Source organism: Mus musculus, chromosome 9 (assembly GCF_000001635.26).
Source record: "Mus musculus strain C57BL/6J chromosome 9, GRCm38.p6 C57BL/6J".
In the NCBI taxonomy this organism is placed as follows: Eukaryota; Metazoa; Chordata; class Mammalia; order Rodentia; family Muridae; genus Mus; species Mus musculus.
In genome coordinates this window covers 4,476,298-4,490,370 of record NC_000075.6, presented here as the reverse complement: position 1 = coordinate 4,490,370, position 14,073 = coordinate 4,476,298, and the positions used below count along the sequence as shown (strand labels likewise).

The window sequence follows — 14,073 nt, the reverse complement described above, 5'->3', positions numbered from 1 at the left end:
GACCTCCTTTAGTTGCTCGGGCTAGGACTTCAAATATTTTATTAAGTAGGGAGAGAGTGTCAGACTTGTCCAGTCCCTGAAATCGTTTCAAGTCTCTCTCCATTTAGTTTGATGATGGCTACAGGTTTGCTCTATATTGCTTTTTTTACATTTAGGTGTAGCTCTTGGTTTCCTCATCTTTCCAAGATTTTACTATGAAGGGGTGTTGGAATTTGTCAAATGCTTTCTCAGCATCTCATGAGATGATGTGCTTTTTTTTTCCTTTGTATTTATTTATATAGAGGATTACATTGATGAATTTCAATATATTGAACCATCCCTGCATCCCTGGGATGAAACTTACTTGAACATGATGAATGGTTGTTTTGATGTGTTCTTGGATTCGGTTTGCAAGAATTTTATTGAGTATTTTTGCATTGATACTCACAAGTGAAACTGGTTTCAATTGTTCTTTCTTTATTTGATCTTTGTGTGGTTTGGTTTAGGTATAAGTATAATTGTAGCTTCATAGAATGAATTGGGTAGTGTTTCTTCTGTTTCTGTTTTGTGGAATAGTTTGAAGACTATTGGTATTAGGTCTCTGAAGGTCTGATAGAATTCTGCACAAAACCCATCTGGTCCTGGGCTTTTTTTTTTGGGGGGGGGGACTTTTGATGACTGCTTCTATTTCTTTAGGGGTTATTGGACTGTTTAGATGGTTTATCTGATCATGATTTAACTTTGGTACCTGGTAACTGTCTAGAAAATTGTCCATTTCATCTAGATTTTCCAGTTTTGTTGAATGTAGGTTTTTGTAGCAGGATCTGATGATTTTTTTTAATTTCTGAGCATCTGTTTTTATGTCTCCCCTTTCATTTCTGAATTTGTTAATTTGAATACTGTCTCTGTGTCCTCTGGTTAGTCTGGCTAAGGGTTTATCTATCATATTGATTTTCTCAAAGAACCAGCTCCTGGTTTTGTTGATTCTTTTCATAGTTCTTTCTGTTTCTCCTTGGCTGATTTCAGCCCTGAGATTGATTATTTCTTGACATCTACTCCTCTTGGGTGTATTATCTATAGCTCTCAGGTGTGCTGTCAAGCTGCCAGTATATGTTCTCTCCAATTTCTTTTTGGAGACACTCAGGCACTCAAAGCTATGAGTTTTCCTCTTAGCACTGCTTTCTTTGTGTCCCATAAGTGTGGGTACGTTGTGCCTTCATTTTCATTAAACTTTAAAAAGTCTTTAATCTCTTTATTCCTTTCTTGACCAAGTAGGACATTGTTCACCTTCCATGTGAATGTGGGCTTTCTGTCTTTGTAGTTATTGAAAACCAGCCTTAGTTTGTGGTGATTTGCTTGGATGCATAGGATTATTTCAAACTTCTTGTCTCTGTTGAGGCCTGTTTTATGACCAATTATATGGTCAATTTGGGAGAAGGTATCATGAGGTTCTAAGAAGAAGGTATATTCTTTTGTCTTAGGATAAAATGTTCAACAGATACCTGTTAAATCCATTTGGTTCATAACTTCTGTTAGTTTCAATGTGTCTCAGTTTAGATTCTGTTTTCATGATCTGTCCATTGATGAGAGTGGGATGTTGAAGTTTCCCACTATTATTGTGTAAGGTTCAATGTGTTTTTGAGCTTTCATAAAGTTTCTTTTATGAATGTGGGTGCCCTTGCATTTGGAGCATAGATGTTCAGAATTGAGGGTTCATCTTGGTAATTTTTTTCCTTTTAAAAGTAAGAAGTGTCTTTCCTTGTCTTTTTTGATAATTTGGTTGAAAATTTATTTTATAAGATATTAGTGGGCTACTCCAGCTTTTTTCTTGGGATCATTTGCTTGGAAAAAAAAATCCAGCCTTTTACTCTGAGGTAGTGTCTATCTTTATCACTGAGGTGTGTTTCCTATACACTGCAAAATCCTGGGTCCTGTTTACCTATCCAGTCAGTTAGTCTGTGTCTTTTTATAGGGGAATTGAGTCCATTGATATTATGAGATATTAAGGAAAAGTGATTGTGGATTCCTGTTATTTTTGTTGTTAGTGGTTGAATTATGTTTGTGTGGCTGTCTTCTTTTGGGTTTATTGAAAGAAGATTCCTTTCTTGCTTTTTCTAGGGTGTAGTTTCCCTCCTTGTGTTGGAGTTTTCCATATACTATCCATTGTAGGGGTAAATTTGTAGAAAGACATTGTGTAAATTTGGTTTTGTCATGGACTATCATGGTTTAACCATTTTTGGTAATTGACAGTTTTGCTTTGTATAGTAGCCTGGGCTGGCATTTGTGTTCTCTTAGGGTCTGTATGATCTGCCCAGGATCTTTTGGCCATTAGAGTCTCTGTTGAGAAGTCTGGTATAATTCTGATAGGATTACTGCTTTTAATATTCTTTCTTTGATTTGTGCATTTTGTGTTTTGACTATTATGTGATAGGAAGAATTTCTTTTCTGGTCCAATCTATTTGGAGTTCTGTAGGCTTCTTGTATATTTATGGGCATCTCTTTCTTAAGATTAGGTACGTTTTCTTCTAATATTTTGTTGAAGATATTTACTGTCCCTTTAAGTTGGGAATCTTCACTCTCTTCTGTACCTATTATCCTTATGTTTTGTCTTCTTATTGTGTCCTGGATTTCATGGATGCTTTGGGCTAAGAACTTTTGGCATTTTGCATTTTCTTTGATGGTTATGTTTTCTATGCTATCTTCTGCATCTGAGATTCTGTCTTCTATCTCTTGTATTCTGTTGGTGATGCTTACATCTATGACTCCTGATCCCTTTTCTAGGTTTTCTATTTCCAGGGTTGTCTCCCTTTGTAATTTTTTATTGTTTCTATTTCCATTTTTAGATCCTAAATGGTTTTGTTCAATTCTTTTACCTGTTTGATTGTGTTTTGCTATAATTCTTTCAGGGATTTTTGTGTTTCCTCTTTAAGGGCTTCTACCTTTTTACCTGTGCTCTCCTATATTTCCTTAAATGAGTTATGTCCTTCTTAAAGTCCATCATCATCATGATATGCAATTTTAAATCAGAATCTTGCTTTTGAGTATATTGGGGAATCCAGGGTTTGCTGTGGTAGGAGAACTAGGTTCTTATGATGCCAAGTAGCCTTGGTTTCTGATGCTTATGTTCTAGAGCTTGCCTCTCACCATCTTGTTATATCTAGTACTATATGCCTTTGTTGTCTCTGAAACCTGTCCCTCTTGTGGTCCTGGTTGTGTCAGAACTTCTTCGAGTTCAGCTGTCTCAGTGATCCTCTGATTCTGGGATCCTCTGATCCCGAGATCTGCATATATCAGCGCTCCCGTGTGTCAAGCTGCCTCTGGGATGTTGAAATCCTACTGTGACCAAACTCCTGAGATTCTGTTGTGTCAGAGCTCCTGGAAGTCAAGCTTTCTCTAGGTTTTTCTGGGGTGGATGGGGAGCCAGAGCTCTGGGTTTGCTCTGGGCATAGGTGCAAATTGGAAGGAACCCATGTTTCTGGCTGGGCAGGTGTTTGTATTTTCCTGGTTCCTGTGAGGGTCCCAGTTGTGCTGCGTATTGGGAAGAATGTTGTGGCCTCAACTGTGATCATGAGTGTGTCAGAATGCCAGTGTTCCTGGGTTGTCCGATCTCCTGGAAGTTGAGCTTTCTCCATGATCCTGTGATCCTGTGATCCTGGGCATTTCAGTGCACCTGGGAGTTTGGCTCCCTCTGTGTGATGTAGGAGTGGGTGCAGAGCCAGCACTCCAGGTCTCCAGGTCTGCTCTGGGTGTAGGTTCAAACTGGAAAGAGCCCATACCACTGGCCAGGTGGTGGTTCCTGTGTCCCTGGATCCTGTGGGTCCCAGTTATCTCGTTGTTGGGGCAGATGTTGTGCCCTCCTCCTCACCTGTGATCCTGGGCATGTTAGAGTACCTGGAAGTTGAGATTCCTCTAGGTGTTGTAGTACTAGGTACAGAGCTAGTGCCCAAGTCTGCTCAGGGCCAATGCCTAGGATTCTTCACTTTATCTTTTCTATAGGATTGTCTAGAATGTCAAGAAAAGAGTTGTTAAAGTTAGCTTCTAAGACCTATTTTTTTTTTAACATTTGGGTGTTTGGGTTTTTTGTTTGTTTGTTTTTGGTTTGGTTTTTTGAGGGTTTTTCGAGACAGGGTTTCTCTGTTCAGCACTGGCTATCCCAGAACTCACTTTGTAGACCAGGCTGGCCTCAAACTCAGAAATCCACCTGTCTCTGCCTCCCGAGTGCCAGAATTAAAGGCATGTGCCACCACGCTCAGCTCTAACATTTGGCTGTTTTTGAAATATTTTAATTAATATTATTGCTAAAATTTGGGGGACTCTACTGTGCTCCAAGCATCAGACATTGTGCTTTATATGGTACAATCTTCATAGCCAGAAAATAACTTCAATTTTACTATGTATATTGAAATGTGTCTAACTCTAGAACCTCCAATACCATGCTCTGCCTGAACAGACCCTGATTGAAGAATTTTGTTTTAGGAAGGCTAGGATATGCAGTCTACTTGAATCTTAAAGAAAAGGCATGTGACATTATAAAAAGGAAAAAAAAAAACATTCACAGATGGGGGAAAATATCGCCAAAGCAGGCTGTAGGGAGGAGAGGATGTGAGATTTAAGATTAGCCATAGAGTTAGAGATTAGATAGGTAGAGAAAGCAGAGGCAGCAATGTTGGGAAAATCTTGGCAGCAGGACAGTCAGGGCATATTTGGAAGTAGCAATGGCTTTCCCAATGTTTTGCTCTCATATATCACATAAGTGTACATCTGAATTTGTGTGTGTGTGTGTGTGTGTGAGAGAGAGAGAGAGAGAGAGAGAGAGAGAGAGAGAGAGAGAGAGAGAGAAAGAGAGACAGAGAGACAGAGAGACAGAGACAGAGAGATGTAGTGCTGCTGCACAACACAGCTCTCAGTTGCTGGGCTCAAGGAAGCATGTCTTTGCCTGCAGTCTTGCAGCTGAAACATAGGACATTTTGGGTCAACCAATTCAAGTCAGGGAGTGAGGGAACTGGGTGACAATTCATGAGCCAAATTCGCAGGCTTATTGACTAAAGGAAGGAGACACAATTCCCAAGAAGAAGTACCCGGGCTCTACTCTCCTAGAAAATTGCCAGCCTGATTATGGAGCTGACAGAGTACTTCATAGGCCACTAAAACTGTTGACTTCTGGGTAGGAAGAGGGAGGAGAGGCAAACTTCCTTTCTTGCAACAAACTGGCTGACCATGCAGAGCTGGTCAACTAAGCAGAAACATTTTTAAATGCAAAAGGTGATCTTCTATCTTACAAAACAATGACTATGGCTAAACAAATAAATGGCTCATAATAAAACTGAAAAGAACAGGAAGAGGAAACAGGTGGGGTATTTATACTACTGAATCTTTCTATGACCTGTTCAACCACAATGGTATCAAGAACTATGGACTCTCAAAGAGAAAGAAGAAAATAAATTAGAAGAATGATGCAAAAACATCGTCACATGCAGCTAACATCCATCCAAGATCTTAAAAGAGAAATGAAGTGTGAAATGATGCAGGCTCATCTGTCTTTGTTTTCACAGTAGCATTCATCAGCTAGGCATTGTGTCAGGAATATTAAATTTAAAAATGAATAGCTAGCGTGAGAAACACTGGGCTGGTGAGACTAGGCAGTGTGTCTGAAAAATGAGCAATCATTCTTGTAAACTGAATTCTTGTCAGTAAGGGAGTATGCTCTGAGCGTATGTCAGAGAGGCAACCAATCACTTGTCTGACTTCCATAGCCAGAACCCTGATTCAACATCTCATTACATCAAAGTCTGATATTTTCTGAACCAGACCCACCCTAGGTAATTAGAATCTTCTTATCATGGCAGTAGCACCCCAGGCTCCAGAGGTTGTGCTCCAGAGCTACAATTGCATGAGTTCATGAAATTATAATGCTAAAAATTTATTTATTGCGATTAGATTATATGCTGAGTACTATCATGGAGAACTATATTTGTTCCCACATTTAATTCTCATGACATATTCTCTAGAAATGAATGTACATGGACAATTGAAAGTATCTAGAATTAAAATTATTGCTTTACCTATTCTTTTTGAGTTATGGGTGTACCTACCACTTGAGAATAATTACTTCTCTTCGACAATATGAATTATTTGGTTGAATATGTTCTTAAACACTAATATGGGAGGTAAGACACTTGACAGAGCAAGAAATCCCTGTAGGCCACTGTAGATCAAACACTGAATACAGATACATGAACAAGTACACAGATTTTCACTGAGAATCTAAGCTTTATGAACATTATGAATAAATCCTAGCAAACATAAAATGAGCACTCACTTTTGGAAGCCTTTCAACATATAAGCAAAAAATGTAAGGAATTACTTTGCTACTGTGGCTGATCTGCCTTCTGTGTTCTCCTGAGGCCAGAAAACTTCAGTCTCTGCAATTTAGCACCTCATCCTAAAACAGCAAGGGATTAAGTAACATAGCCTTTGTTCTACCTCTGCAGGAGCTGCAGGGTTCTAACTCAGCATGCTAGTCAGAAGTCACAGGAAGAAAAAGCAGCACTTTGAAAAGTGATTATAGTGTTTATTAAAAAGTTTCCTATAAAAAGATCCTAATTGGGGCAAGAAAAAAATTTGTCTCTTATTTCTTTGTCTTTAGTACTTATACATCTTTCAGAATACAGGATCACATGTTACAAAGCGCATCATAGGATCACACATAAAATCAAATCATAAATTGAAACAGAAGTTTACAACAGAGAATGTTTACATGCATATCCATTAGGAGTAATTGTCTGGCTAAACACTCATCACCTGTCAGAGTTCCACAGGTTCACTGAAATTTAAAATCCATAACTAAGAGGTTACTGAAGTTTTGTGTAGATAAACACAGTCAATATTTTATCTTCTCTCCTAGAACCTTTAATAAATTGTTATTTCTTTTTTTTATGACCTTTGATTAATTGTGGGGGGAGGGAGTTGTTTGTGTTTTGTTTTGTTTTGTTTTGTTTTGTTTTGTATTGTTTTGTTGGAATGTACTCTGAGTAGTAGAAAGCCTAGTTATTATTTAAGAGGCAATTAAATGTGACACATGGAAGACTGACAGAGTTATTATTGCAGTTTTGATTACCAGAAAAGGACCTAATAGCAGTCCCACTATAACAGAGCTTAGCAATCACTGATATAAGTTTAGGGATTCTTACAGGATCATCACTAAGAATTAAGAAGTCTCTAGCTCCTCCATTGGGGGCCCTGTGATTCATCCAATAGCTGACTGTGAGCATCCACTTCTGTGTTTGCTAGGCCCTGGCAAAGCTTCACAAGAGACAACTATATCAGGGTCCTTTCAGCAAAATCTTGCAAGTGTATGCAATGGTGTCAGCGTTTGGAGGCTGATTATGGGATGGATCCCTGGGTATGGCAGTCTCTAGATGGTCCATCCTTTTGTCTCAGCTCCAAACTTTATCTCGGTGTAACTCCTTCCATGGGTGTTTTGTTCCCAATTCTAAGAAGGGGAAAAGTGTTCACACTTTGGTCTTCGTTCTTCTTGAGTTTCATGTGTTTTGCAAATTGTATCTTATATCTTGGGTATTCTAAGTTTGGGGGCTAATATCCACTTATCAGTGAGTACATATCATGTGAGTTCTTTTGTGATTGGGTTACCTCACTCAGGATGATGCCCTCCAGGTCCATCCATTTGCCTAGGAATTTCGTAAATTCATTCTTTTTAATAGCTGAGTAGTACTCCATTGTGTAAATGTACCACATTTTCTGTATCCATTCCTCTGTTGAGGGGCATCTGGGTTCTTTCCAGCTTCTGGCTATTATAAATAAGGGGTCTGCAACTCTATAGGTGGAACAACAATATGAGCTAACCAGTATCCCCCGAAGCTCGTGTCTCTAACTGCATATGTATGAGAAGATGGCCTAGTTGGCCATCATTGGGAAGAGAGGTCCCTTGGTCTTGCAAACTTTATATGCCTCAGTATAGGGGAACACCAGGGCCAAGAAGTGGGAGTAGGTGGGTAGAGGAGGTGTGGGAGGGCATGGGGGACTTTTGGGATAGCATTGGAAATGTAAATGAAGAAAATACCTAATAAATAAAAAAAAGAATTAAGAAATCATTTATTTGTCTATATAGCATCACTATAAGACAGTAGTACATCTTCATAGAGCTGCAGAGATATTCTCAAAATGTGTGGGTGAATACCTAGTGACTGTTATATATGCTTAATAGTGACAGGAATAGCATATTAATAGCAGGAATCTTTCCTAAATGATTTATTCCTGGGCCTTGCCTATCAGAGCTTTGTCGTAGATATAATCTAAAGCAAAATCATTTCTGGATAATCACCTGCTAGTTAGTTACCTGTCCTATGATAGCTCCTGACACTTCAGTTCTAAGTTCTCACCCTACTAGATGGCAATCTTGAGCAATTTGTTTCATTTCTACAAAGGATCTTCTTATCAAAAACATGTACAGTAACAGCAATAATCTCCATAGCACTTCACTGTGCATACAAACTTTAGCAGACATAGAATAACACAGCTCAGAGAAATGTGCTCAGGAGCAGCATTGTGTGCATAGTAGCCATCATTATCCTCCAATAATAGAATCCAATTGGTAAATCCTCGATCTCCAGTAATATTCCATTGTCATAGTATTTTGTAAGGTACTCAGTTCTTGATTCATTCTATGTAGAAGTATTTGATTTACAAATGAGAAAATATTATGAACTGTTAGGGTGTGAATGGCTATGATATAAGCACACTAACGTGTACAGGTAACAAAGACCTTGGGTGTTCTGTCACTCCCCACTCATTCCCTTTGGACAAGTCTTCCTTAAAACCTGGAGCTAAATCAATAACTAATATGCCCCAGAAATCCTCCTGTCTCACTTCTCCCACACAGTAGGGTTATGGTCACATACACAGCCATGCAATGTCTTTTATATGGGTGCTAGTAATCTGAATTTAGGTCTTCACACTTGCTTGCCCACAGGGCCATTTCTGTAGCCTCAAATAATATAACATTTAAAATTAAAGAACACATTAAAATGTAAGCTTTGAAAATAAAAACATTGCACATTAATATCTATCTGTGACGCAGTTCGTATTTCAGAAATTGAATTGTCATGTGGAGGTTACATAATATCAATCCAAAAACATATTTAAAGAGTACTGTTTGCAAATATAAAATTTTTTACTTGCAATATGGGTGCTAACTTTAGTGTGTGCTCTGTGATTTTCTTGATCAAATTGCATAAATAAATTGTAGGCAGTGCTAGCCTGTGTCTGTAGATGAGAAGACCAACATTCCTGAGGTTCCACCTATGCCTCATTCAGATCACTGCTTGCCTTGAGTCTCATGATGGGAATTTGGTAACGTATAATAAGGCAGTATCTTTAAAAGCAAGGAAACTAGCTCAACATCACGTCCGTTTTCATTTAAACTTCTATGGTGCAACCATTACTCCTAAGCCTCTGGGGTATCAGAAAGAGGGAACAGAAAAATTTTAAGTGTCAGAGGATGAGGATACCTGCTGTGAGATTATGTCTTTCACATTTAACAGGAAAGCTATCCCCATAGACTATCAGCATTAGGGTTGCCTGAATAAAACCAGCATAATGATAGCACTAGTTGTCATGCCAACATGGGCAGAAGAAGTGCCACTTAGCCCACCCTTAGATGAAGAGATACAGGTGTCAATACTTGCTGAGAGAAGAATCCGTTTCCTCCAAGGATGAGTTCCAATACAGGTTGTCCAGTTCCAAGTTGTTAGCCTTGTACTATGTACATATGAGCAAAACTAAAAAGATTCAGTAGGTTGTCTATATGTGTGTGCCAGAATAATAATTAAGGAAGAGATCATGAGTTTTGGAGAACCCTGAAGGAGTCTGTATAGAGAAGGAATGTCAGGGGTAATGTACATATAGTGTTCCCATATTAAATTCTCAAAAAACATATAAAGTTATGAATGTTTAAAAGACAGTTTTTAATGTGTCTATGATTAAGTTTGTTTTCAATACTCTGCTACTTGTAGCAGTCACTATTGCAAGGAGGACTGCAGTGAGAACTTCTAAGGTGTGTTTAAATTAGCTTCTCTGTCTGGCAGGTTGGCTATTGGAACGATATGGATAAATTAGTCTTGATTCAAGATGCGCCTACTCTTGGCAATGACACAGCAGCTATCGAGAACAGAACAGTGGTTGTAACCACAATTATGGTGAGTTTTGGTGTATGCTTTATAGTGTTCCATCTTGTCCACAGGCAAATTTAACTCTGTCTGTGGTGAACATAGAGGGTACAGGCTGAATCTTAGTTATGACCTGCTAAGGCTTTGGATAGATCTGTCCCAAGATTGGACATACTCTGCTTTTTCATTGCCCTTATTTGCATTACTTTTTGTTGCAATGCATTTGTTGGGGAAAGAAATTGACTCAGACATTAAAAATTGAGACTGTGAATCTGAAGTCGGAAATCTTTGAAATTTTAAGACCCCAACACTGAACAAGCAATGTGAGGAAGCCAATCACCAATCAAATCCTAAAACCATCAGGTGGACATGCCATGTTCTCAGTGTTTTCAAAAGCATCAATTAAATAATCATTAATGGTGTTTAAATGTTTTTTTCAGGTTATCATGGGAGGTTATCTGTTTTGTCTGTTTCTAATCACAAGAATGTGAATGTGGAGATTTTAATGAGTAATTTTTTAATAACTGAACCCCTGATAAATTGATTCTGTTTGATATTTTTTAATGTAAAAAAATCCACCCACCGATTATTTTTCTCATAACCAATAGGAAATATATACATAATTTAACGAAATTCTAAGAATCAAGAAAATGTGATTTTTTTTCGTTTGACCATGCCATAAAATTTAAAATGCTCTAAATTGTAAGGCTCCTGTGTCAAGGAGGTTTTCATAGAATTGGTTTTCAATAACAGAAAATTATATGTATGTATGTATGTATATGCATATATATATTCTTTTAAAGACAAGCATGCTCTTTACAGTTGGTGGTACTCAAAGGAGATCAACAATCGGTGACCTTTATATCTCATTTAAGATCATAAAGTTTCAGCTAACTCTTTGTGTAGGCAAAATATATTAACAATTATTCATAGAAACTCTTATTATAAGTAAAGTGGGAGACTTTGTGTAAATTAACTTTTATCTTACATAATTTTTATTCCTGGTTTTGGGGTTTTAGTAATGTCAAGATATTTTTAAAACTGACCCTGAAATCAAAGTATAAAAATACCAAAGCGAAACATTTGTCTATTGCAATCAGTTATGTCTCTGTCAGATGACCAGCTGGCAATTTAATGTAATTTAACCAGCCCTGATTTGGAGTTGATTATTTTAGAATGCAAATGCACCAAGAGCAGTGTTTGTGTAAACTTTCTAACTTAATTGTATATTTGCATGGGATTTGAAAGGCAGGATATATATCGAGAAATTCAGAAAAACATATGTATTTCTTTTCCTTAAAAAACAAACCACAGTAATGGCAATTCATACTTCAGTACAGTCCTCCTCTTTTCAGCCTCTGATGAAGAATCCTATTTTAAGAAATTGAGCAAGAAAGACAAGAGTTCTGCGCTGTTCGACCATTCCTAACTAAGTCTCGAGTCTTGTTCTCCTGAGTATTAAATTTAAGCTTGTTTTTCATATGGGATTCTTCTTGGATAACCAAATCTGGACTACTAGAAAACATGGTTTTAAAATATATATTTACGTGTGACTTTTGTGAGATATTAGAACAAAATAAAAATTAATCTTCAGTCCTTATCTTTCTCAAGAAACTGGATGTTGAAAAGGAATAATCTAGTTATTCTGATATGCCTGTTCATGTGTCACAAACTTAAGATATTATGTATGATTGGCTCGCTAAGAAGAAATTTCTGCCAAGAAAAACTGAATTCTGTGCTTGTTTTCTAAATATACATACAATTGTTTGCTTAGAATCTTTTAAAATGTTGACCATTTTGTGAAACAAATGTATGATGTATTTCAAGGGTATAATGTAGAATCTTCTTCTCTTAGCCTGTTATGAAAGTTGAGATATATAATTCTTAATGTCTGATTAAAAAATTGATTTTCCAAGCATGGCTACTCTTCAAGAAGCATGATATCAAAAAAATAAGTAAAAAGGTGACTGAAAAGAAGTTGTTTCATATATATATATATATATATATATATATATATATATATATATATATATATATATACATATGTCTGTGTGTATGTGTGTGTCTATGTGTATATATATATATGAATATAGATGTAAAATTCTGTTTGCTTGACAGTGATGAGATTAATATTTTTGTTATCGAATAGTATCTGTCTGTCCTATAACTATCATCTTCATTTAAATCATTCGTTTGATATTTTTCACTACATACCTGTTCCATAATTCTAAAACAAAACAAAAAGTACTAGAGCCCCTTCCCTTAAAGTGTTCATTGAACTTGATTCTGTTGAAAACCTTAGGTTAGAATCTAGGACAATCCCTTCACCTCCATTACTTTGAAAGAAGTATGATTACCTTTAGCTGATAAGATACAATAACTGCATGTAATATTCAATTCAAAAACAATTCAATACAGATGGAGTTGGCTAGATGTTGCAATGAGTCTGATACAGAGCTCTAGATACTGAGCAAGCTAAGAATGAGCACTGGAGATCACGGACTTCTCATCTAAATGGGTATAGTGTCGCTGACTTTACTTTGTCTTCCCTTTGTATGCTGTGATAATTTATGCTGATATACTGTTGTGATATATGTTCTTGTTAAATAAAATTGTTTGAGAAATTCAGTTATTCTTCCATAAATATTTACTGAGCGTCTGTTATGTGCCAGGCACCGGCATAGACCCTGAACTGTGACATAGATGACTCCTGCACTCTTGGGAGGTTATATCATAGAAAAACAAACGAGGAACATATTTCATGATTACAATAGCTCTCAATCTAAAATAAAGCATGGTCAATTATTATTTTGTATGCTGTTGAAATTTATTTTTCCTTGCAAGTGTTGTATATGTACACTGCATCTTCATCTTCAAGATCAATTTACTGTACTTGAACACAACTCTACCAAATATACTGACTATGGCAGAGCTAATCTAAATAGGAGACAATTGGCATTACACGGACTTTTATCTTTAATGTTCACTAACTAGAAATTAAGTAAAATCCATAATATTTGTGAGACGGTGAACACAGAGACTCCATTTTCTGCACACAGATTAACAATTGCAAGCCACTTCATAAAGCCAAATCTATTAGGCCAAATAAATAAGAAAAGTACAGCTGTTGTGGTAAAGATAGCTCACTGCAGATTCAAGAAGAGATATATAGTGCTTCCCCTATAATCTTAGTATGTTCTTTGGCTATCGAACTCTACAGAAAGTGAAGCCATTCTAGGGAGAATGTGCTTTACAATTCAGTGCCCTGTTCTACAACTTAGTAACACCTATTGTATATTACTTAACTAATGTGGTATTTTATATCATTTTAAGTATATATATAATTCTTTAGGAAATATTTATATAAAGCCAAGTTTATTCACTGCAGCATCAGAATTGTGTTTCAAACATGAATTAATTTTATATAATCACTCTGTCATTCCTTAGTTTATTGTATTACAACTTTAACATGTATTTTAATTGTTGTAGTTATCTAAACACTTTAGATATACTATATACATGCACATGGATAAGAAGCATCCATTCAGCCTGGCGGTGGTGGCACACGCCTTTAGTCCCAGCACTTAGGAGTCAGAGGCAGGTGGATTTCTGAGACTAGCCTGGTCTACAAAGTGAGTTCCAGGACAGCCAGGGCTACACAGAGAAACCCTGTCTCGAAAACAAACAAACAAACAAACAAAAAAAAACAAAAAGAAGCATCCATAATACATGTGTTTGTAGATATAAAATGCACATGAAAAATAGAAATGAACTCATTTTCTTTGCCATAACAAATATTAATCCTTCTCTCCTTTAAAAGGCTTGTAGCAACAAAGTTTGTTTAAAAAACAACAAAAATGTTTTAGTTTGGAACTGTGACCCTTAAATTCTTTTTATTTCTTCCTTTTCT

General features: G+C 36.8%; 1 protein-coding gene across 15 annotated transcripts in view; it reads left to right on the top strand.

Annotated features, from left to right (window-relative positions):
* The window catches only part of Gria4 (glutamate receptor, ionotropic, AMPA4 (alpha 4)), a 378,342-nt gene that overhangs the window by 305,864 nt on the left and 58,405 nt on the right, over positions 1-14,073 (top strand). For 14 of the 15 annotated variants that reach the window (XR_379085.2, XR_001778798.2, XR_001778797.2 and 11 more), the window contains exon 10: positions 10,083-10,193. Coding sequence is in view for 9 of the 15 variants with exons in the window: in XM_006509844.3 (XP_006509907.1) it covers positions 10,083-10,193 (111 nt within the window). In the remaining 6 variants the exon portion in view is untranslated. Of the gene's footprint in view, positions 1-10,082; positions 10,194-11,518; positions 12,109-14,073 lie in introns of those variants that run through there. The other variant, NM_001113181.1, reaches the window with a different exon arrangement.